We start from the raw sequence: 24,256 nt of genomic DNA, 5'->3' as shown, positions 1-24,256 counted from the left end.
TGGGACGTGCGCTGCGCTGATGCGTGCGCCGCACCCAAGTAGGCACGCATATGGCGATGCTGTTTCGCTACAAGCCTTACGGGATCAAATAAGCAATCTCCAGGCTATCGGTATTCAGCTGTGCTGATGCACAGATAGCGAAGGGATTTCCAGACTCTTGCAAACGGATGGCTGCTCATCTCCACTCAACGTTGGCGCTTACAGGCTCGACACTGCCGCGCCAGTGCTATTGTATAGATGTACGGGAAATGACTTCTTTGATGACATCTAACTGCCATCGTGCTGTCGGGTTTGGGGACGTTCAGAGTGTCATGTGGCGGTGAGAGAGCATTGTAGTGCCTGTGCGAGAGGGGCTGAGGCGCCGCTAAACGGGACGCCGCTCTTCCCCACCTCGGTCTCACCTCAACATCAGAGCCTCAGCATAAATATCAGCAGTATTGAAGCGCAGAACCAGATACGCTCATCAAACTATATGCACTCAGAGAAAACTTGGACAGACAGTGCTTAGGGTCGTTACCGGGTGGCCTGAAGGTATCCACAGTGTCCGTCTGGTGTCTCAGTTTGAACCCCGAAGCTGTACCTGTTCTGTCCCAAGTCGCTTACTGCAGCTCAATCACCCTACAGCCGCAACCAATCCTAGTAGGATCGTATCTGGGTATTGCCATCCATGTAGCTGGGGCACATCCAGCTTATTACGGAGTTCGGTCATACTTGCAAGTGCTCGAAACTTCGCATTGACTTCGATTTGAATCCGATGGAGACAGAATCCGGTCGACATACCTCGAACAAGTGGCAGAAAATGGTAAGATTGTCCTAGTTGGGCGACTCAGACTGACGTTTATCCGCTTCTCGCGTACACAAACGATTTTACCTTCCTAGAGTCGCTGATTAATCGTGGACTTCAAGCACTCCGGACATCAAGTGCCTATTTTGCTCTTGGCAATGCGGACTGCTGATGGCGGAGACCTCACGAGTTTGACTGTCTCAAGGTCTCAGAAGAGGTCGCTTTTGCTGTGTACAAAGTATCGTGTCGTTACGTCTAAGTTGGAATTCGGATCTCCAACACACTTCTCCTTTGCGTCCATTTTACGGTCTCTATCTACATTGGTTTCTATTATTTCTCAGTACGCTCTTTACACGACTTTTAGGGTCTCACGTTCATTTTAAACTTGCCATAAACGATTCGATATACCATTCCACGCCATGTTCCTTAATTCGCGCAGTCTCTTGAACCTCGCCTTGATGACTGCTTTGGTTCTGGAAGCGAGTGCTGTCGATCTTCAACCCTGGGGTCCTGAAGACTACCAAGATGCTGGTTTGGGACAGGCAACTAGACGAGACTCAACTCTGTTGAAGTCAGGACCGATCGGCAGCCAAGACGATCTTCCGACCAGCATGGTCGTGAAACGAGCTCCTTTTCCTGTAGAATTGGGAGCCATCAGCGACCCCAGTGTTCTCACGAGGGGCCGATCTGAGAAACGCGAGACACCCGGAAATGGCTGCTTCGACCCAGAGAAACATTCCACGTTCTTCTGGGGAGGTTACGGTATGTGCGAGTAACGTGCTCTAAGTTCAAGTCTAATGTAGTACAGCTGGCGATAACATCTACGTAGCCAACTTCACGATGTCTGCTGCTACCGACGACGAATTTATTCTTCCAGTTGAGAACTTCGCGAAGAGAATGAAATCCATCAGTTGTGGTGCCCCCGGGAAACCCATCGTATTGGAGTTTAGCGACGCAGACTCGCTGTCCTACGCCAAGTCAGCTTGGAAGTGGGTAGATGATGCAGATGTAAACCACTTCGTTCTTGTTACAGAACCAGATATGTGCTACAAAGGCGACAACCGGTCCCCTTACTTAGTCAGCGCAATTAAGTTCGACGACGCAAAACTGTCTGCCGAGATTACTGCCGAGGAGAAACCATGGGACGAGGTGGCGCAGCACTTCAAACTCAGTCTGGGCCACGAGTATGTTGACCCGGCTACTGCCAATGTTACCCATCCTCATCTAGCACGTCGCGAGGATGACGGCAAAGCAATGGACATTTCGCACACCTTCAGCGGTAACCTGTTCAACTATGCAAAGGACTCGAAGGAAACAGCTGGCATGTCTCTTAGCGCTGACCTCGAGCTAACAACTGAAGGTGCCATCATTGCAGATTTTGACGTCGAGAAAAACTTTATAGGTTTTCCTACGGATGCCAAACTGAACATCCACCCTCAAGGAGTCAATGCTTTGATGAAGCTGTCACTCAACGCCGATGGCAAGCTGGGCAAGGAACTACAATGGGACATGAAACCCGAGATCGAGATTCCAATCCAAGCCATCAAGATCGCAGGTATACTCGAGATCGGGCCTTTCATCACCATGGGCATTCACTTCGGATCATCTGCGCTAGAGGGTACGGGCACGATGAGCGTGGGTGCTAAAGCTAAGATCAAAGATGACGCCAATGTCGATGTACGGCTCAGCAAGCCAGAGGAGAACAGCATCAGTGGTTGGCAGCCAGATTTCGAGAAGATTGATCCTGCTTTCAGTGCCGAGATCACGGGCGATATCCGTGCTTGGAACGAACTCGGGATACAGATCAAGGCAGAAGTTCTAGGCAGTAAGTAGACATGAGATTGGTCTCTTACAGCAACTAACTGATGACAACCAGGGTGGGGATATCAAGCCGCAGTAGACGCTCAACTTCCGTTCTTTGAGGCGAAGATGTCTGGCGTGGTGGACACCGTAGGTGTCTGCGGCAGTCAGAAGACCGTCGGTGTGAATCTTGGGACTGACGTCGGCATCAACGTGAACCTCAATGCAGGCAAGGTCAATGAAGCGCCCGCTTTCGAAAAGGATCTATTCGAAACTGTGTGGCCTCTCTACTCGACCTGCATTCCAGTTGGGCCTGACAACGCCAAGCCAACTGATGTTCCCGAGCCTGAGCCTACTGAAGAGCCCTCGACCGAGACACCGATAACCGGGGAAGGTCCCCTCGAGACGGGTACAGGTAGCATGCCTATGATCACAGGCGCACCTAGTCTTGTCACCGGGACGGGTACTGCTTCGAGTGGGTGGCCAATGTACACTGGCAACACCACTTTCCTAAGGATGGCGCAGCGCCGACCCACTGCACTTTACTTCTGACCGTATTTTCAAGAATCGTTCAATTTTGGGGTTGGGTCATAGGAGAGTGGCGTTGAGTAGATAGAGGGTCGACCTATAGAAAGTGTAACCTTGGACAGGGGATGTCAAACAACGCCTTGCAGCATGATCAACATGATGTCTACGGCGTCTCGCGGTATCTACGGTGTCTACGGCGTTTTTAGTATACCTTAGAGAAACTTCGTGTTCAATCGAACAAGCAGATGCATGGTGACATGTGGTGATCCAAGCACGTCATTCCAACCCCAAGTCTAGCTAAGATCGGCCCCCTAGTGTTCGGCCACCCCTAGTGCTCGGCCACCTCACCTAAGTAAGCTTCACTATTTTAAGTTGTGATTTTTTAACAATAATAATTATAATTGCTACTCTGTACACATAGACTAAAGCGTAAGAGCTACTACTACTACTACTGCCTTTTTAGCTTTATCTTTTCCTTACTATAATGCCTGCTTAGCTTATAATGCTGCTGCCTAATCTATAGCAGCCTTAATTACCTTAACATTGCTATAGCGCTTATTTAGATTAACTTAAACTTGCTTTCTTAAGTAAGTAATAGTAGCACTATCTAATTAATACTTAAGGCGCTAGTTTTTAGATTCTAGCTAAGCTGCGCAGGTGTTAGCTCTAGCAATAGCCTTACCTACCTTGCTAAGCATTAGGCGTATGCTCTATAAATAAGATTCTAATAGAATAAGCTGCTAAGCCTTATATAAGGCCTGTAAGCTCTAAGGTGTAGTAAACATGTTATCTAAGGCTTAAGTAGATAGTAGAGGAGTAATAGGCTAGCCTAATACTTAAGATAAGAGTAGTATAAGGTCTAGGTTATATAGGCAGAGGCTAGCAGCCTTTTACCTAGCTTATATAACTCTCTTAGATAGTCCCTTATCTCTTACCTTGTTATATAATGTAACAAAGCGCTCCTTCTTAATAGGTGCTGCGTTATTAAGTGCTAAGAGGGCTTAGATCCTGCTACAGTAACAAGATTTAAGTACTAAGAATAGAGCTAGATCTAGCAGCTAGAGGACGTGTAACACATAAGGCGGAAGGTATAGGAGATAGACCTTACTCTACTTACAGAGCTATATAAAGTCTATTAGGGTATAAGAGCTGTAGCTATCTAGTATAAGTAGCTGCTAGCAGCTAGGTTAAGGTGTAGTTTAAGGCAGAAAAATCTACTTTAACTACTTAGATCTAATAGTATTTAACATCTATCTATTCTCTAACGTTATATAGAGCTAATTAGGTACCCCTTGTACTAGGAACTACATAGATTGTAGATGCTTACCTTTAAAGATAACTAGGCATTAAAGCTTCTTGCTAACAGCTAAGATAGACTTAATAATAGACACCTACTTACAATCCTCTAGGGATTTAACGTAAGCCTTCTTCTTTAATAAGCTAGTAACTATATAGGAGTTACTATATACCCTAAGGCCTACCCTAGTCTTATCTATATTCTATATATCCTTATATTATATACCTAGCTTAATCTGCATATACTTAAACAACTTTAGAAATATGTATAACGTACTCCACAGGTGAGCGGATCAAACGGGTGAGCGGATCACTCTGCCAAGACTACACCAAACCTCCACCTTACTACGCAATGCCTCAACAACAACATTAATCTACACCCTTAAGAGAAGCTGTAATACAGCTTGCGCTCTAGGTAATTAAACAAGATGTAATACTTACTATATAACGCGCTATAGCTATATATAACACGCCTTACAGCACACTATATACTTAATACACAGGACAACCTACATAAGCTAATTATACGCCAGTTTAACAGATTATAGACCAGACTAAGGAAGACGTGATTACTAAGTATATCCTTAAGCTAGATGCATAAGGATTTGCCCCTTAGCTGGCTGCTATAGCTAATATAGCTAATTCTTTGCGTACTAAGCATAATATAGGCTATGTTAGCATAAACTAGCCTAACACGTTTATTAAGCGCCGCCCTAACCTTAAAGTAAGGTTTAATTGCAAGTATAACTACAAGAGAGCCCTCTGTAAGGATCTAGAGATTATTAGGGGCTAGTTTAGGCTTGTAGCAAATGTTAAAGCTAAGTATAGTATCTAGGACAATAACACATACAACTTTAATAAGACAGGCTTTATAATAGGCTAGATATTAACAGAAGCAGTTGTTACAGGCTTAGAGCGTTAAGGACAGCTAAAGGCAGTGTAGTAGAGTAATTAAGAGTGGACAACAGTTATATAGGGCATTAATGGCACAGGGTAGGCTATTCTACCCTTTATTATCTTTAAAGGCTGCAACTACCTCTCTGCCTAGTACAAAGAGGACAATCTGCCCTATAACTGGGTTATTGGAGTCTCTAAGAACAGATAGACTACTAACAAGCTTGGTCTAGACTGGTTAAAGCACTTTAATGCCTATATAAAGACGCGCACCTAAGGAGTATACTAGCTACTCCTTATTAACAGCTATAAGAGCTACAACTCCCTTAACTTCTAACAATACTGTAAGAAAGCAAAGATTGTTACACTGTGTATGCCTTTATACTTATCTCACCTCTTATAACTACTAGATATAGGTTATTTTACCCCTCTAAAGAAGGTATATAGGCGCTAAGCTAAAAATCTTATATATAACTATATTACTTATATTACTAAAACTAAGTTCCTACTATGCTTTATAGACGCCTATAAGGAGACATTTACTTCTAGCAATATCTAAGGAGGCTTCTAAGGCGCTAGAATAGTCCCCCTTAACCTAGAACAGGTTATAATAGGTCTTGATGTCCGCCTACATACCCTACCACTACCTACTGTAGAAGATAAGCCCTAGCAGTCCTAAACCCTAAGCACTACCCTGCAATTAGGGTCGCAATTAACACTGGTTTAAGAGAGGATTTAAAGGCATGCAAGCAGCTTACTAACTTTAATAGTTAAGGCCTTTAAAAAGCTTACTAAAGGCGCAGCTATAGTAGCGCACAAGCTAGTGTTAGCTTAAAGGGAGATTACTAGGCTTTAAGCAGCAAATAAGGCTGCTACACGACGTAAATTGTATAAAAGAAAGCAATTACAGCAGAAGAAAGTCCTAACAGCTAAGGAAGGCCTTTAATTAACTACTCTAACTAAGTTTAGGGCGTGTAGTAATAGTAAGAAGGTAAAGAAGCAAGTGCGTGCTAAAGGAGGGGAAGTAACCTAAAGACGCTGTACAAAGTGCTATAATGTTAGACATAACTTACGTATATATAAGAAGGCTATAGAAGATGTTTCTAAATAATATTATATACTGCACTACTGTATATAAGGCTAAAGTGGGCTAATGCGAGCTATAATAGGGTAGAAATTTGGTGTGGTCTTGGCAGAGTGATCCGCTTACCCGTTTGATCCGCTTACCTGTAGAGTATGTTATAGTCTTATAGTTAGCTGCTATAGTCCTTATGCTCTTAATCTTTTAGCTAACTATAGAGGTAACACGTAGGTTACGCGTAATAAAATAGGTTACCTATTTATGCCTAAGTAGCTTATAGTTGCTATTTATATAGAGGATAAGGGTAGCTATTTCTTATACGCGTAGATAGGAGGGTAGCTGTGCACATAAGTCCTCTTTAAGTATCTAATCTACTAGATATTACTCTTGTTCTAGAGTTAATTGCTGCTGTTAGTAATAAGCTATTGCGTTAGGTTAGTAACTGTTAAGGCGCTCTTAGATTGTTAATTAGGGGACGCTATAGGCCTTAGCAGCCTGCTGTTAGCTTATAAAAACACTAGAATTAAGATTAGTAATAGCAGATTATATAGCTACTTTATAGAGATCTATTTTAATAGCGTGGCGTTAAGAGTATAGAGCGTTAAAAACAGAGTAACGCGTTGTGTTGGGTGGCCGAGCACTAGGGGTGGCCGAACACTAGGGGGCCGATCTTATCGGATCGTTCCTAAACCGGCAATAAGCTCCACCAGCAGCTCTCACGTCAAATGCTACCCCACTGACGTTTGGCGACTGTCCCTCGGAATTGCGAGCTATAAGAGCGACATCCAGTGGATTTGGATGGCTTCGTCGCTTACTCTATCTCAGCTCCTTAGTCGTTGACTTTCTTAAAGACCTCCACTGTTCCAAAATGGCTATCGCAGAAGTCGCACACGCCCAGCAACCGGACATAGGATATAAACCGGACTATGACAAGTATCTTGCACGCGTACAGAAGCGCCTGAAGAACGAAGCGCTCGACAAGACACTGCCCCCTGGCTTTCCGACCGAACTCAAGTCTGACTTAGTATGGGACAACACCGACATAGCCGATCGTTTTAACTGGACCTACAAGCTTACTTCGTCCGACCTGGACGAGATCGAGGGTGCATTGCAACACTTCAAGAGCTTGAAGAAGGCCTTGGGTTACGTCAGCGCAGAGACTTTTCCGTTGCCAAACCTTCACAGCAAACTGCGAGAGATCTCACACGAGATCCATCACGCCTTTGGGTTCAAGGCCATCCGGGGACTGCCCGTATCCACACACAACAGAGAAGACATCATCATCATCTATGCTGGCATCGCATCCCATATCGCACCCATCCGCGGCCGTCAAGACAACCAGTACAATGGTAAGCCAGCGGATGTCGTGCTCAACCACATCAAAGACTTGAGTAAGCTCTACGATGCGAGCAAAATCGGTGCTCCAGCATACACAACGGATAAACAGGTCTTCCATACCGACTCAGGGGACGTCATAGCCTTGCTATCGCTGGCAGAAGCGGCCGAAGGTGGGGAGAGCAAACTAAGCAGCAGCTGGCGTGTATACAACGAGCTCGCGCGCACTCGACCTGACCTTATCCGGACACTGGCAGAGCCATGGCCTGCAGAGAAGTAACCATCCCAGCTTTGTGCACCCTCTTCTCATTTCGTGCGTGCTGATACTCCTCCAGCTTTGGTGACAAGTCGAAGCCCTACGTCTCTCGTCCTCTCCTTCACCACCAACCCGCAACATCCACATCTCCCGAGCGCCTCATCATCCAGTATGCGCGCCGCACGTTTACCGGCTTTCAGGGTCTACCACGCTCTTCTGATATCCCTGCCATAACTGAAGCGCAAGCCGAAGCGCTCGATGCCCTCCACTTCCTCGCCGAGAAGTACGCCGTCTCACTCAACTTCAAGGAAGGAGACGTGCAGTTTGCAAACAACCTGAGTATCTTCCATGCACGTGACGGGTTTACGAACACGGAGGAAAAACAGAGACATCTGGTAAGGTTGTGGTTGAGAGACCCGGAAAACGCGTGGGAAACGCCGAGTGCACTGGCAGAGAGGTGGGAGAAGGTGTACGGGGATGTTGAGGCAAAGAGGCAGGTGTTCCCACTCGAGCCATATATCAGGATTGCGAGTTTGGGCGCGGGTGGGGAGAGTAAGTAATGTTCTCCGTCAGCTCGACTTCCGTTAGAAATACTAGGATCGAATTCTCTGGTCTACTATATCAGATCCATGTCTGTGCCACGTTGGCAAGGCTGAGACTGTCTATCATACCGTATGGAGCTCATGATGGTCAGACGCAGAGCAAGTCCACAAGAGATCGAAAAGCATGCCCCTTCCTTTGACAGACATCAAAAGGTCAGGTGCATACCCGGCGACAGTCGATGGGAATGCATGGACAATGTGATGACATGCAGGAGAAACGTGGCTGGGAGCTAGCTGCGTTTTTGGCGCTTACCATGTCCGTGCGCGTGATGCACGGATTCGCGTGATGCACGCCAGCACTAAATCACACTAAAACAGGGTGAGGCTATTAAGCCACCTACAACAGCTATTATTACAAGAAACTAAGGTGTTATAGTAATTAATTGCTTATAAAAAAGATGTACTATTTGAATTTTGCTAGTAGTCTAATATTGCAGCTATATGTTGTAGTTTTAGGTAGAGGAGATAGGGGCCTTGCCGCAGGACTACTATTACTAACATTACTATTTTAACTACGTTTTTAACACTTTTTTAGCTAGGTTGCTTATAAAGCTTTTTTTTTCCTCTTTTAGAATAGTTATATAGCTTTTATAGTGTTACGCTCTTATTATTAACGTTACTTTTTAGCCTGCTGTTTAGCTTTTTAGATTACTGCTTTATCCTTCTTCTTCTCTTATACCTTTTTAGCTACCTCTCTTACTATACGCTTCTCCTCCTTCTCCTTCTTCTTAACAAGCTTCTTAGCAGCTGCTACTTCCTTATTAGTTGCTTTTCTAAGCCTCTCCTCTCTCTCCTCTTGTTGTTTTATCCTTTTACAGAAGCGTGCTTCTCTTACTTTTAAAGGAGACTAAAACACAGCACTACTATAGTATTCTTCCTATTATTGTAGATCTAAGGTTTTGTTCTTCTTCTTATACTTCTTCTGCGTCTTTAACGTCTTTTTAAGGCTATCTACCTTATATTAGAGGAGTAAGGCTTTAACTAAAATATAGTAGATTAATTGTCCTATCTTTTTAGTGTTACTACTGCCCTAATCTTTAGCAACACGCTGTAATAATAACTCTATTTTAAGCTAATCTTTATTACTGTAAACAGAGGATAAGCTCTTATCTAAATCTAAGGTCTCTAGTGTTTTAACAAAGTAGTAGAGGATAATGTTAGGTTGAAGTAGTTCTATACCTGTTGCCTTAAAGGACTTAAGTATTAGCTTTTCTGTAAAGCTACTTACCTACGCCTGCTAGAATAGTTGAAAGAAGTCTGCTCTTGTAATTAATAACTTGTTTTAAGACTTATAGATCTATGTTGTAAGTACTTTTAAGTATGCTATTAATAGAGGTTTAAACAGCACTACATTAAGTAGTTAAAGTGTCTAAGTTAAGTAAGGAGGTAACACAGCTAGGAGTATCCTGTTGTTGTTACAATAGTTAATAAAATCTATTGTAACATGTAATCTATAGCTACCTAAGATTAATAGCTACTATTAGCTTTGTGCCTTATCCTTAGTGTAGCAATTAAACACCTGTTTAAGCCAGGCAAGGCCTATATCCCTATTTAACCACCCTAAGGCAGATAATGTAACTATTACAGAGTGTACCCCTAGTTTAATTTCAGCTACTGTTATGGGCTTAGACCTTGTCTAAGCCTTAAGCGAGATAGGGCGGTTACGTGCCCTATAGACATATTAGAAGGACACGTAATATGTTACCTCCTTAAGAGATATAATACTATATTAACCCTTATTATATCCTACCCTAAGGCTAGTCTATAATATTTATATCTCTTCTTCTAGAAGAACAGCTAGCACTTATACTTTGTTTGCCAGCTTCTAGAATAACCTCTTAGACAAATCTGTCCTCTTAACCCTTTAGAAATTTATAGCCTAGATATTATAGTTTATAATAAACTTATAGTAAGCCTTATTAGCTACTAATAAGCGTATAGTATTACTTAAGTGTAATAACTCTAATATGCGCATGTTTGTAGAATTTCTAGCATAAACAGCTAACGCCTATACTAGACCTGCGTCTACAGTCCTATTATCCTCCTTACGAGCAACGCCGTACCTATTAATGTCTACCCTAGCCCCTAACCTAACTTATAAAGCGCTGTTTTTAGCGTCTGTCCTAGGCCTGTATACCCCTATGCAGACGTCTACAGCCTATAGGAAACCTCTTCCTATAGGTAAGGCCTTTACTAGGGATAAATCCTTATTTAAGGCGTAGTAGGTTATAATAGAGCATAAGCTGCAGGTAGACATATCCTTTATTAGTAGGCTATAGGACATATTTACCTTTATATAGTCCTAGCTTAGTACGTCTGTATAATAAGATATAGCTCTATTCTATAAGATTAGAGGTACCTAAGGTGTATAGAGCCTAGAGGACTTCCTAGCATACCTAGAATTCTACTACAGCAACAACTACAGCTAGGAACAGGCCTAGGCAAAACTAGAAAGCGTCTGTTAAGGTCCTAACAAGTTATTCTTAGACTTTTTTATCTAGTTTAAGCAGCTGCTAGTGCAAAGTGGCAGCCTCTACTAGGATAGAAAACAACGCCTATTAAAGCTCTGCTAGGCCTTAAACGCAAATATCTATAATATAGTAATAAACTAAGAAGTAACTTATATAGATTATAACGCAGCTGTTATAGAGTATAAGTCTATTACTGTAGACATTAAGACTATAGCTATAGAAAACCAGCTACGCTATATCCCTACTTAGGTACTACCTAAGCATAATAAAGATAGTAATATTAAGATAATAGTTATGTCTGCAGTTTATACTAGCAGTAGTGCTAAGTGTAGAGGTTAGAAGTAGTCTACTCCTAACTAGGCTATATAGGTTCCTAATAAGGTATTTTAGTAATACTAGAAGGCTAACCTATATACCTGTTGCGGTAAAGAAGGATATATTTACTAGGATTACGCTAACACAGTAGTAACTACAGTATAGGTAGTAATAATCTTAGGTAAGAAAGAGGCTAGTTTATATAGGGGAAACTAGCTACTCCTAATATAAGTCTAAGTTAGGAGCGCTGTAGAAGTATATTAGTAGGGGAGACTACTAGTGCAGAGGCATTACAGGCTACTAGGGGAGCTATTACAGACTCTATAGACAAGCCCCTATTCTACGTTCTATTATTTATTAATAGGGCAATTTAGGCTAACACGCTAGTAGACTTAGGGTGTAAATACTTTAGCGTAGTAAGTAATAACTTTACTATATACTTAGGAGGAGACTTTATTAAGGTACTGCTATAACGCTTAGTATAAGTAGTAGGCACTAGTAGAAAGTCTATAATCTTCTATTTAGTCCTGTTTAGGTATAACTTAGACAGGTAGCACTTATAGGCTGTAGCCTACGTAGTGCTAGGTCTAAGCTAGGATGTTATTTTAGGGAAGCCCTAGCTCTAATAAGAGGGCGTAGTGTTAGACGCAGAAAAGGGCACACTAAGGATATAATAGGCAGAGAACCTTATTATCTATAAATCCTTATAGTATACAGCAAATGTTTACATAGCTCTCCTATTAGTAACTAAGTTTAATAAGACCCTAGCTAATAGGCTCTAGAAGTGCCTGCCTAGGGACTAGTTTGTCTCTATAAGCCTCTACAACATTACTAAAATCCACTTAGTTTAATCCCTAGAAGCGTAAGGGATAGCAGAGGAGGTAGACCCTCTTCCCCCTAAGTTAGTCTAGTTTTAGGACCTATTTAATAAGAGTAAGGCCTTTAGCCTTCTCCTATATAGGGGCTAGATAGATTACTACATATAGCTGCAACGTAACTAGTCTAGGAAGGAGAAGCCTCTACCCTAGGGCCCTCTATACAACATGCTAAGGGACTAGCTACTTAAGCTATAGAAACAGGTGTTAGCACTAATAGATAAGGGGTAGATCTACGCCTCCTCTTCCCTAGCAGGGGCCCTAGTCCTACTAGTTAGAAAGTCCTCTAGCAGGTAGCGTATGTGCGTAGACTATTACGCACTTAATAGCATTATAATGACTAACTAGTACCTACTTTCTCTTATTAAGGAGACGTTGCGTACACTAGAGGGTGCCTACTAGTTCTCTAAGGTTAATATTTGTTTAGTATTTTACTAGATTTATATTATAGAAGAAGATAAGTACCTTACTACGTTCTACACCTATTTTAGGCTCTTTAAGTAGCTAGTCTGCCTGTTTAGCCTAGCTAGAGCACTAGCGTCCTTCTAGCGTTACATTAACAGCATGCTTTAGGAGATATTAGGCAACTATACTACTGCGTACCTAGATAATGTTCTTATTTACAGTAGCAGGTCTAGAACAGACTACTTAGGGAAGGTTAGCAGAGTCCTTACGCTCCTACGTAATGTAGGGCTACATCTAGATCCTAAGAAGTGCGTATTTGTAATAAAGGAAGTACACTACCTAAGATATATTATAGAAGCTAGAAAGGATATTTATCCTAATCCTAAGAAGGTTAAGGCTATCTATAATTAGGAAGCCCTACAGTCTTTATGCAGGGTCTGCAGTTTCCTAGGGTTTACTAACTTCTACTAGGACTTTATCCTAGCCTTCTCTAATATTGCTGCCCTACTTAATTAACTTACAGGGAAGGATATCCTGTTTAGGTAGGGGCAGGAGGAGGACGTAGCGTTCTACTAGCTAAAGAACGCATTTATAACAGAACTAGTCCTAGCTTAGTAGGACCCTAAGTAAGAAACACTACTAGAGGTAGACTGCTCTAGTAAGGCGCTAGGCAGCTACCTTTCTTAATAGTATAGGAAGATGCTTTGCCTAGTAGCGTATTACTCTACTATACTTATAATAGAATAATAGAACTATACTATCTATAATAAGGAGTTAACTGCTATTATAAAGTGCCTAGGGGTCTAGGCAGCTAAATTAGGGTCTGTTACTAGGCTGTTTACTATCCTAACTAACTATAAGAACCTCTAGTACTTTACTACAGCGCGCAGGTTAAGTAAGAGGCAGCACTAATAGGCAGAGGAGCTGTTAAAGTTTTGTTTCTACCTTTGCTTCTGTCTAGGGCGCCTAGCAGCCTAACTAGATATGCTAAGCTGCTAGGACCAGGACTATAATAGGAGGTTAGGGGGGGTCTATAGGATAATAACCCTAGTCTTAGTATTAGTAATTAGTATACTAGGCTCTAGTATACCTCTACTTTTTATTAACACGTATATACAATTGCTATAGGACAAAGGTATTTAGTAGGACGCAGAGCATATAGCGCGCCTGTCTACTATCTATAATAGGGCCTACCAGTTCCCTCCTAAGGCTAAGACTACTTAGCAAATTACAGATTGCACGCTTAGTGCTTATGGCATGCTGCTGTAGTGTAGGGTCACGTAGGTTCTACGTTAGGAGCCACTTATAACTACAATAATCTAAAGGGCACACAAATCTAACCTAACAGGCTATCTAGGTACTAACACCACATTCTATATTATTTAACGCAACTTTTACTAGAAGGGGATGTTATAGGATATTTAGCGTTATATCTATAACTACTAACGTACCCCACAGGCGAGCCGCTCAACAGGCGAGCCGCTCACTTTTGCCAAGCCCCTACCAAACTCCACCCTATTATGGCCCAAAATAACCTAGTTTAGTGCTGCAAAGTGCAGTATGGCCTGTAATACTATTTAGAAACTACTTCTACCTCTTTCTGACACGTTCGCGCGTTGTGTCCTGTCTGATTGCACTGTCCACAGCGTCTTTAGGAGGGCTCACCTCCTTTAGCGCGCACCTGCTTCTTTGCCTTCTTCCTATTACTACGCGCCCTAAACTCCTTTAGAGTTATTAATTGCAGGCTATCCTTAACTGTTAGGGTCTCTTCTGCCTAAACTTACTTTCTTTTGTGTAATTTTTGTTGTATAGCTGCCTTATTAGTAGCTTAAAGCTAAGTAATCTCCTGTTGCGCTAACACTAGCTTATACGCAATTATTACTGCCCCTTTTGCTACCTTCTTAAACGCCTTAACTATAGAGGTAGGCGAACTATCTATATACCTCTAAATCCTTGTCTTTATAAGCATTAATTACAACCTAAGTTTAAGGGTGTTACTTAGGGTTTGCGACTGCCAGAGCTCGTTGTTGACAGGTAGTAGTGGTGATAGAGTGCGCAACTTCACATTAAGGGCTATTATAACCTAGTCTAGGTTAAATAGAACTAATCTAGCACCTCAGAACCCCCCCTAGATATTCTTAGAAGTAATTACAGCATTATAGGCGCGTATAAAGCATAGCAGAAACTCTGTCTTTATAATATAGTTAATCTGGTTATATATAAGTATTTTAGCTTAGCGCCTATACGCCTTCTTTAAAGCAGTAAAATAACCTATATTAAGGGGCTGTGTAAGGTGTAATAAGTAAGAAGGCAAACAGAGAGCAATAATCTTGTTATTCTTACAGTATTGCTAGAATTTAAGAGAGTTGTGGCTCTTATAACTATTAATAATAAGCAAATAGTAGGTGCTAATAGTACGCTCCTTTGTATGCCTGTTAAAGTGCTTTAACCAGTTAAGACCAAGCTTGTTAGTAGTCCAGCTGTTATTAGAGACTCTAATAACCCAGTTGTAAGGCAGATCCTCTTCTTTATACCAGGCAGAGAGGTAGTAGTAGGCTTTAAAGATAAGAAAGGCCAGAATAGCCTATCCTTTGGCATTAATGCTTACTATAGCTGTAGCCCACTCTTAGTTGCCTGGCTAGATAGCCTTTGGCCGACCCTGTCGTTCTAAAGCTGTAACAACTGCTCCTAGGGAGATCTAGCCTATTATAAAGCCTGTCTTGTTAAAGTTGTATATGTCTTTATCCTAAATGCTATACTTAGCTTTAATATTAGCTACTAGGCTAAACTAGCCCTGTAGAACCTCAGAATCCTTACAGAGGGCTCTCTTATAGTTGTACTTGCAATTAAACTTAACTTTAAGCTCTAGGTGTTGCTTAATAAACGTACTAGGCCAGTTTACGCTAATAGGGCCTAGATTGCGCTTAGCGCGCAAAGAATTAGCTATAGTAGCTATATCTAAGAGCTAAGAGGAAAATCCTTACGCATCTAGCTTAAGAATATGCTTAATAATTACCTTCTTCTTATTATTGTCCAGCTTCTGTAAGTTAGCTATAGAATCTGCGCGTGAAGGTTGTCCTGTGTGTTGGTTGCTTAGTGTCTTTTAAGGGACCCTGTAGATAGCTGCAGCGCGTCACTAAGAGAGATTTGCGTCTTGTTTAAGAGCCTGGAGCGCAAGCTGTATCTAAGCTTCCTTTAACGCGTCTAAATAGTGTTGTTAAGAAGACATTGGTGTAGGAGGAGAAGTTTGGTGGGGGCTTGGCAAAAGTGAGCGGCTCGCCCGTTGAGCGGCTCGCCCGTAGGGTACGTTACTGTTTTAGCGCATATATATTACAGCGCTAACAGTAGAACTTACTCTAGCTATTACCTATCACTAACTGTTTTTAGTCCTAGATTTCTATAGACTTTATAGTTAACCTCCCTTAGGCTTATAAGGACGTACTACGCTATCTCTTAGTTATTACAGATTACCTCTCTAAGTATATGCAGCTTAAGGCGATAACTTCTATAACTACAGAATATTGCGCTAAGGTCTTCTACAACATATAGTAGCAGTTCTAAGGCTTTCCTAGCTCTATAATCTTAGACTGCAGCTTAGACTAGCTAGGACATTTTTAGACAACGCTGTGTAGCCTTATAGGGGTAGACTAGCTACTCTCTACAGCCTATTACCCCTAGATAGACAGAGGGACAGAGTAGGCTAACTAAGAGGTGCAGGTAGTCCTATAGGTTATAGTTAACTTTAAATAGGATAACTAGCCTAACTACCTTCTAGCCTGCTAACTAGCTCTTAACAATTATAACTCTTTAGTTACTAGAGTTAGTTCTAACCTACTCCTCTACGGCTATAATATAGACCTCCTACAGACAATAGTGCTCCTAACTTTTAGCTAGAACACACTATAGGGACAGGTAGTCTATTTCCTAGACTACCTCTAGCAGGGCACAGAGCTTACCTAGGTAGCTATAGCATAGGTATAACAACACACCTAGAATATAACAGACTACAGCTGTAGGCCTACAGAGTAGTACTACGTAGGAGATAGGGTGTAGTTTTCTCTCTACAATATAAAAACTAACAGGCTAAGCTAGAAGCTTAACTAGTTACAAGCCTAGTACACAGTAGTTGCAGTTCCTACCCCTCTAACTATTACCCTAGATTTACTAGGTAACTTCTATAAGATAGTGCATATAGACCTACTAGAACGCATAGCTTCTAACCTATTACTAACACAGCGCCTACAGAAAAGTAGACTAGGCCTACTAGTTATCCTAGAGGAGGATAACCTAACCCTAGCTAAATAGGAGGTAGAGTCTATCCTAAAAGAAAAGAGGGCCTGTAGGCAGAATAAGTTATAGGTTCTAGTTAAATAGAAAGGATATATAAAGCTAACGTAGAAACTACTAGAGGTATTATAGGATATAATAGTATAAGAGGTCTTTACAGTAATACATACAGCATATTAAGAATAGATATAAGAAAGAAGAAACTTTTATTATTTATAATAACCCTTATAGGATCCTATTAGGAGATGCTATATAGGGCACGCAGCCTAGCGCAGAAGAGCTTAGGGACCTTACAGCGTTAGTGTAATGCTACCTTAAGCTCTATACTACTAGACAAACAGCAGTAAGCCTTAATACTTAAAAAAGATAGAGTTATTAATAGACAGGGAGTAATAGGCAGCAGTAGCTACGTCTTAGGCCTAGTTCTGCGTAATGCAGCAGCGGCAGTTAACCTTATAGTTGTTGTTATTATCTACCTTATCTACCTTAATAGTGCTGCTATATATTAGCTATAATATCTCTTTAAAGTTATAGCAGGGCGTGTGCAGCTCTATAACAGATAGTAAGTAGTAACAGTAGGTAAATAAGTACAGCTCTATAGAAGAGGGGGAATAGTAATAGTATAGGGGTATAGGTAACTCTATAAGAGAAAGAGTGTAGTAATAGCGCAGGGGTATAGGCAACTTAACAGGGGAAGGAGAGCAGCAACAGTAGGGAGGCAAGCAGAGCTAACAGACAGACAAGCAGCGCTTATTAGAGGAGTTAGAGTAGCAGTAGTAGGATAAGCAGGACAGCAGAGCGTACTCTAGGCAGTAGCAGAGCGTAGTAAGCAGGCGCTTAACTTAGTTAATAGCATCCTTTAGATTAAGTTAGCTGCACACCTAATATAGGTAGAAAAACTTATAGTAGTATAGGCCTAGACTGCCTCTATCTAGTTTATGCGCTTAGTTTAGGACTAGAAGGCTAACCCTATAGTAGCTATAAACTACTAGAGGTATATATTAAGCTAGTTACTGCTATAACACCTAGACAACAGCGTAGTAGGTGGGGTAACCTAGGTACTAGGCTTAGTAGGGGCACAGGCAGCGTAAGAGGTAGTTAGCTGCTTTGCCAGCGTAGGGTTAGCTAGGGCTAAGTTAAGGGCAGCCTTATACACCTACTAATACTTATAGTAGGTGCCTAATAAGACTGTTATATTAGAAGGGAAGACCTATAGAGGTGCTAAGGGGGTAACTTATAGTAGAAGACAGGCTAACACCCTTAGTTAGCCTTATTACTGTTTATACCCTAGGTGCTAGGTATCTTAATATAGGCGTTACTAGCGCGTACTAATACCTTAACTACTATTAGTTAGGAATATAGAGCTAGGACAGAGACACATACTTAGATATACTGCTTAAAGTTATACTAGGTATAGCAGAGCTTAGTATTTATAGTAAAGAGGTTATTGTTATGTATATAAGTGCGCTTACGCTTAGCGCAGGTATAGTACATCTTACTAGCGCTAGGAATGTAGTTAGCTATAGAAGGATTAGCAGGTAGGTAGGCCTATAACAGAAGTAGGACATGTATAAGGCTAACTAGTAAAGATAGTAAGAAGGTAGCATAGGCGGTATAGGACAGCGCTAGTAGAGATAGGGACTAGGTTCTTATTGTCTAAATTACTCTTAACCTTATAGTTGCCTATATAACAGCAGTAAGCTTTCTATATACACTGTTAGGCCCTATAACTAAGTTAGAAACTATAGAAAAAAAAATACTAGAGGAATGTTATAGGCAGAGGGGAGGGACTGTAGCAGACTACAACCGCCCCCTCTAGGGGGACTACTAGCTCCTTAGCTAGTGGCCTAGTAGCTATAACTAGAAGTAATAATAGATATAGCAGGTTAAGCGTAGGTGTAATACAAAAAAAATAGGGTAGGTGTAAGACAGGTAGGTTAGGTAGGAGTGTAGAGTAGTATAGTGGCTAACTTAGGTAGGTGTGCTAGATAAAACAAAAACAACCTAGGTGCGTGTAGGGACTACCCTAGGTAAACTACAGACTAGACTAGCAGCTAACTTACTAAGAGGCAGGCCCTTACGCAACTACAACCAGCTCTAGGGTTTACCTGCTACTAGCGTCCCTCTAATCTACGTAAAACGTAGAAAGGACCCTACAAAATATATTTAGCTAGAGAGAGATAGGGAAAGAAGGTATGTTATAGGCTTAGACCTTGTCTAAGCCTTAAGTAAGATAGGGCAGTTACGTGCCCTACAGACATATTAGAAGGACACGTAACGTGTTACCTCCTTAAGAGATACAATACCATATCGACCCTTATTACATCCTACCCTAAGGCCAGTCCATAACAGCTACCTAGCCTAATTTAATAGTGTTTTTAGAGGACTTGTAGATAAGGCCTAGTAGCACTACTAATCTATTAGCACATACACATGCTATAAGCGTCTACTAATCCTAATTACTATCTTAGATAGATAATTTAACCTCTCCCTTTATCTACATACGCTTGCTAAAGATGTGTTTTATTCTACCTGTAACCCTAATTATAAAGCCCTTCTTATCTATATTGTATATGTAGCAACTCTTAATAGAGTATTTAGAGATTTTGTACTGCAGCAGTTTAAAATAGAGCTTATATTTATTGTAGGAATCTGCGTTATAACATTAGCAATCTATCCTAGTTAAGTAACGCAAGATAAGATAGATAGAGTACTTATTAATAAAGTGCGTAACCTAGCTCTTAGACACTAGATTTTAGGCTATTAGTAACGCAAAATTCTGGATTATGTCAGGCGCTGGGCCTAGGGGTACCTCTGCCAGTCTTGGCGAGCTACCATAGGGCTAGCCAGCCCGGACTATATAAAGGTGTCGGAGGTTATCGCTAATACTCCAGTAATTAGTCTCGTTACTACATACTACGTACCTCAATACACCTGCTATCCTCTTTAACCCTATCCTCCCTTGTGATCGCTTTGTACACTCTTTACAGATTATCTCTTATGTAGGTAGTAAGTAACAGGTAGTAAGTAATTCTATATACTTTACAAGCTCTATCTCCTGTTATAGCGTTAACTGTTACTAGTTAATATTCTTATTAATAGGAGCTGCGTAAATAGCTTAGTGCCTTTGCAATAATGTAGATCTTATAATACTATGTTTTTTTGCAACTACTGTATACATAAATTATTTGCCTAGCTTTAGAGCATCTATCTCTATAAGGGCAGCCTCTATTAATATTGTAGCGTTAAGTTGTAGTATTGAGGAGATTGGTGTATTTTGGTGATCGTGTGCATCACGCGAATCCGTGCATCACGCGCACGGACATGGTACCGGTACTGCGCGCGCGCTCACACAGCCCACTGCTTTTGGGTCAGCTGTTCGACCTACAGCATCCTCATCTTCGTTGCAAGAGGGCCAGCGAGCGCGATGGCATCCTTATAGGGGCCTATTAACACGTAGATGCGCAATACCACGGAGTTCATCTGAGAGATAATGAGGTGAAGTTCTGACACCACACGTGCCCGGGGATCTCAGTTTCAGCCGCTCAGCCTCCTCCCAATTTTGGCCCCACGTAGCGCCTAAACACGCCCCAATGCAAAGCTATATCATGAGCGTCCCGTGGTGCACTTTCTTGAGCGGATTTCTCCCAAAAAGACGATTCCGTTTCTTTTTGATTGCTTAAGATGACTGTCGATTACAAGAGCAACAATGCCGGGAAAGACCAGCCTACGATCATCAATATGGGTACGGCGCAGGGTTGGCCTGCACCCAGGAATATACCACACTCGGAGCAGTATGGGAATACATACTGGATCGGTACGTGCTACGAGAGAGCAGATGCAGCGCTAGAATGGGAGATCCAAGACATGTATGACAAGGTTCCTCGGCTATGTCTACTCTACTTACTAGCAGTAGGAAAGACATGCCTTACCTCAAGCACGTAAAGATGCTTTCCAAGAGTTGGAAAACGTTAAGACACCTTGCAGACTTCATGGAAGTAGGAACCTCGCCTCTGCAGTGGAAGTATTTGAAGACAAACCCAGACGAACGAGGAGAGCGCTGCGAGAGAACAAATATTACCTTGCTCGAGTACCGTTCTGAGAGCGTGCCAAAGACGACAAGCATCACGTCGGCCAACGAACTCAAGGACAAGTTGGAATTTATCTCAAACGAGCGATCCGAACCACCGCCCCTTCGGATGTTTATTGTCGAAGACCTTTCTCGAGCAGTCATTGAGCAGCTCGGTTCTCGGTTCGACATAGATCCTCTTTTCTTTCGCGAACAGATTGAGGATTACGTGTGGCATAACACGCGTGATCCTTGGGCAACTCCGCCAAGTCTGACTGCAAGTACGAAGCAGCGATCGTGGTTTAGGCTGCGTAACCTAAGGCTTCGATACCATGATACAGGCACCTCTTTCCAGAACGCGAAACGAGAGGCCAACATGTGGAACGTACTGCGGCGTCCAGATAACGACAACAACCATTGGCCACACAAAGATGCGGTGAACAACGGCGAGGAGGATGTCGTTTCACTCACTCGAACCCGGACAACGATATGGATCGGTCAAGACAAAAAGTGTAGCAACGGAACTGTCGGCATCGTATTGTTAGATCCCACCTTGACAGATGGGAAGCCCCTATGGTATGATCGCATGAACTGGCTCCCAACGACAAGTATGGAACAGGGTCCTCCTCCAGCGCTGGATTTGTCGCAATCATGGTACAAAGACATTGTCCAGATGACTACTGCTTTCCCATGGTCTGAGTCTGCAGCTGGACATACGGTTGAGTCGCAGGTCCTCACATTTCCCACCATATACACGGTGTGTGCTGAGTGGCTCATCGTCTGCGATTATGTCAAAACACGCTTAAATCAGATTGAGTGGGAGGTCGAGTTGCCTACCGTCTTCCGGTCCAAAGGCGACACGATCGATGGCTCGTTGAAACGACTTCACACATGGCGACGTTACATCCCAATTTTCCGAGAGATGGTCAGTGAAACTTTGGAACAGGCACTTCCAGTCGCTGTGCGGCTCACCACAGCTTCGAGTACTCAAATACCACCACTAGAGGCTTTCGACAGCATCAAGCCTGACTTTGAACGTATTCTCAAGATACTGGAAGAACTTCAAGCCCGCATCGACCGTCTAACTGACTTGGTTACCTCCGAGATCTCCATCGAAGATTCCAAGTTCAACTATGTACACAACTCTATCCTGGGGCGACTGACGTGGCTGGCAACCATCTTCGTTCCGCTGAGTTTTGTCTCTGCGTTCTTCAGCATGAACGAGGACGTGAGTGCATTGAAAAATACATACGGGTGGTTTTTCCTGACTGCGATCCCGTTTGCGACGTGTGTGATCCTCTTCGCATACTTGGCAGCCAACGACTTTTTCCATTTACCAATGTTAAAACGCATGAGAACAAAGACGGTGAAGCTGTCGTAGACTGTCAGTCACGGGAGATTGTTCTGAATTTGACATTATTGGACATCTATATACAAGATTTCGACAGTAGCTGTGTATTGGCTGCAGCCAGTAAGGTGTTGACATATCGCGTGTTGTTATGGTCCCCGAACGATGATGGTTAATGCTACAGCTTCGAGCATGCAACCCGATCATTTGATCATCCAAGTCCAAAGCCCCTTCGCTGCAGCAATACTCGGAAGATCTACCAAACGATAGAAGATCTCCGAAGCCACTGCGACCGAGGATGCGCAAACAGCAAAACTCGCCAACGTGCTCACTGTACTAGCCACCCCAGCACCATCCATGAATACCCAAAGCTTCATGCCGATAGTATAGACAATGATAGACTGAACGAGGAAGACACCTACAAAATGTTAGCTCTGGCGAATGACACCACGTCTTCTCACTTACTAAAGCTCCTTCTTCCGAGTGCAATAAATGCTTTGCTTCGAAGTATCCTCTGCGGCATCTCAAATGTCTCAATCAGAAGCATAGCTCCCAGCATGAAGAGATAGTTGTCGACTCTGGCCAAAGGTTGATCCAGGTCCTGTTCTTCATTGAGCATGCCCTCGGTGTACAAGCTAGTGTGGCCGTGCTGTTCATTGTTGCGCATGCTTGGCTTCCAAGATATGAATAAGAATTGCAGGATGACACCTGTCAAGATGAACGACGCATACAAAGGCCACATTGGCACCTGAAACTTCCCAATCTTGAAGCCTGTCCGTGACTTGACTTGGAGGTCCATGTTAAGCACAGCGTCGGTGATCAACAGACCAGTCACACTATACCACGCCCAGCTCTGCACCCAGAAAGCTGTCAGAACGAACAAAAGCAGTGCCTTCACACGCCAGGACGTACGTGTGTACGGCACAATGATCATGGTCATGTAGACGGTGTAACTCTGCTGGAAAAGTACCGACACAATCCACAGAGTGCCGGACGGGAAGGCCTTGTTTGCAGCCTGGTAGCTGAACTGCTTGTTCACCCAGAAGATGTCGAACAGCGAGTTGAAGTACACCAAAAAGTTGCGCACGCGCATTGGTGTCTCGGTAGAGACGTTTCCGGTGCGTGTAAGAAAGTCGGTAATGTATGCGTTATCCGCTGCAGTGAATGCTGCAATTGCGATCGAATATGCAGTAAAAGTTGGCAGCCATAGTCGGACGCTGCGGCGGAACACGCTGGACGCGCAAACTTCGCGGCTGGTATTGCTGAGGTATGGCAACGCAATTGTGCGAGCCGAGAGGAAGATGATCCAGGAGTAGATCAGAGATTCGTTGCAAAAGACGACAGAGAAGGATTTGCGGAGTATGATCTGATAGAGTGGCCCATCTTTGTTCCTCGAATCTGGAACTGCAGTGGGAAGGAAGGCCTGAAAGAAGACGAACAAGAAAGATTGAAGGACGAGAATGCCGCGCAGACCGATGAGGTAGTCCTGCGACGCAATTCGGCTTGACGACAACGAGCTCGTTGAAGAGAAGACCGAAGGCAAAGGACCAGAGAGAAGTTGCGACTTCATGATGAGCAAACGATGCTTGAAAGACAGTCGAGGTACAGCCTCGACTAGAAGGACGGTTTTCTTGAACACTACAGGAATGAGAGCAGTGCGTACTACGTACAGCCAATCTAGAACGTGTTGGCTGTCATACAACTAGCTCCAATGTCCCGTGGGGAGACCCGAGATCAACGTTTGGTAGACGAAAACTCGACTGGGCTCCCCCGTCGCAGATATGTTGTCATCGTTGTACAACATGCTAGACGCACGATGACCCAAAATCGGTCAACAACTTCAGCTGCTACCCGAGAATCGATTACGAGTTAGATATGCGCCAAGGCGAAGTGGGCACTCGAACGCGTCG

The 24,256-nt window shown here is 42.9% G+C and overlaps 4 protein-coding genes across 4 annotated transcripts, besides 20 other annotated features; 3 read left to right on the top strand and 1 right to left on the bottom strand.

Annotated features, from left to right (window-relative positions):
- Positions 1-1,203: 1,203 nt before the first annotated feature.
- EKO05_0008127 (uncharacterized protein) lies at positions 1,204-3,136 on the top strand (the record flags this gene model as incomplete). The annotated part of the gene is made up of 3 exons (XM_038941524.1): positions 1,204-1,546; positions 1,593-2,609; positions 2,661-3,136. 3 exons carry the CDS (start codon positions 1,204-1,206, stop codon positions 3,134-3,136), a joined length of 1,836 nt encoding a protein of 611 aa, XP_038796589.1.
- A 279-nt stretch (positions 3,137-3,415) lies between these two features.
- Positions 3,416-4,679: a dispersed repeat.
- Positions 3,549-3,565: a tandem repeat.
- Positions 4,667-4,742: a dispersed repeat.
- Positions 4,678-6,544: a mobile genetic element.
- Positions 6,543-7,056: a dispersed repeat.
- Positions 7,057-7,251: 195 nt separating this feature from the next.
- EKO05_0008126 (uncharacterized protein) lies at positions 7,252-8,534 on the top strand (the record flags this gene model as incomplete). Its single annotated transcript, XM_038941238.1, has 2 exons — positions 7,252-7,994; positions 8,054-8,534. 2 exons carry the CDS (start codon positions 7,252-7,254, stop codon positions 8,532-8,534), a joined length of 1,224 nt encoding a protein of 407 aa, XP_038796588.1.
- A 293-nt stretch (positions 8,535-8,827) lies between these two features.
- Positions 8,828-10,191: a mobile genetic element.
- Positions 10,185-10,188: a direct repeat.
- Positions 10,189-10,344: a long terminal repeat.
- Positions 10,189-19,278: a mobile genetic element.
- Positions 10,192-14,087: a dispersed repeat.
- Positions 13,363-13,411: a tandem repeat.
- Positions 14,069-15,953: a mobile genetic element.
- Positions 15,011-15,213: a mobile genetic element.
- Positions 15,954-19,299: a mobile genetic element.
- Positions 18,843-18,910: a tandem repeat.
- Positions 19,121-19,278: a long terminal repeat.
- Positions 19,279-19,282: a direct repeat.
- Positions 19,300-19,720: a mobile genetic element.
- Positions 19,717-19,959: a mobile genetic element.
- Positions 19,918-20,259: a mobile genetic element.
- Positions 20,260-20,613: 354 nt separating this feature from the next.
- Positions 20,614-22,379, top strand: EKO05_0008125 (uncharacterized protein; the record flags this gene model as incomplete). Its single annotated transcript, XM_059637212.1, has 2 exons — positions 20,614-20,798; positions 20,846-22,379. The coding sequence occupies 2 exons, from the start codon at positions 20,614-20,616 to the stop codon at positions 22,377-22,379; spliced, it is 1,719 nt and encodes a 572-aa protein (XP_059493195.1).
- Positions 22,380-22,549: 170 nt separating this feature from the next.
- Positions 22,550-23,916, bottom strand: EKO05_0008124 (uncharacterized protein; the record flags this gene model as incomplete). The annotated part of the gene is made up of 2 exons (XM_038941528.2): positions 22,550-22,764; positions 22,812-23,916. The coding sequence occupies 2 exons, from the start codon at positions 23,914-23,916 to the stop codon at positions 22,550-22,552; spliced, it is 1,320 nt and encodes a 439-aa protein (XP_038796586.2).
- Between the last annotated feature and the right edge of the window lie 340 nt (positions 23,917-24,256).

The sequence above is a fragment of the Ascochyta rabiei genome, chromosome 14, assembly GCF_004011695.2.
Source record: "Ascochyta rabiei chromosome 14, complete sequence".
In the NCBI taxonomy this organism is placed as follows: domain Eukaryota; kingdom Fungi; phylum Ascomycota; class Dothideomycetes; order Pleosporales; family Didymellaceae; genus Ascochyta; species Ascochyta rabiei.
Note: the sequence above shows the minus strand (reverse complement) of the source record. Positions and strands in the feature narration are given on the sequence as shown.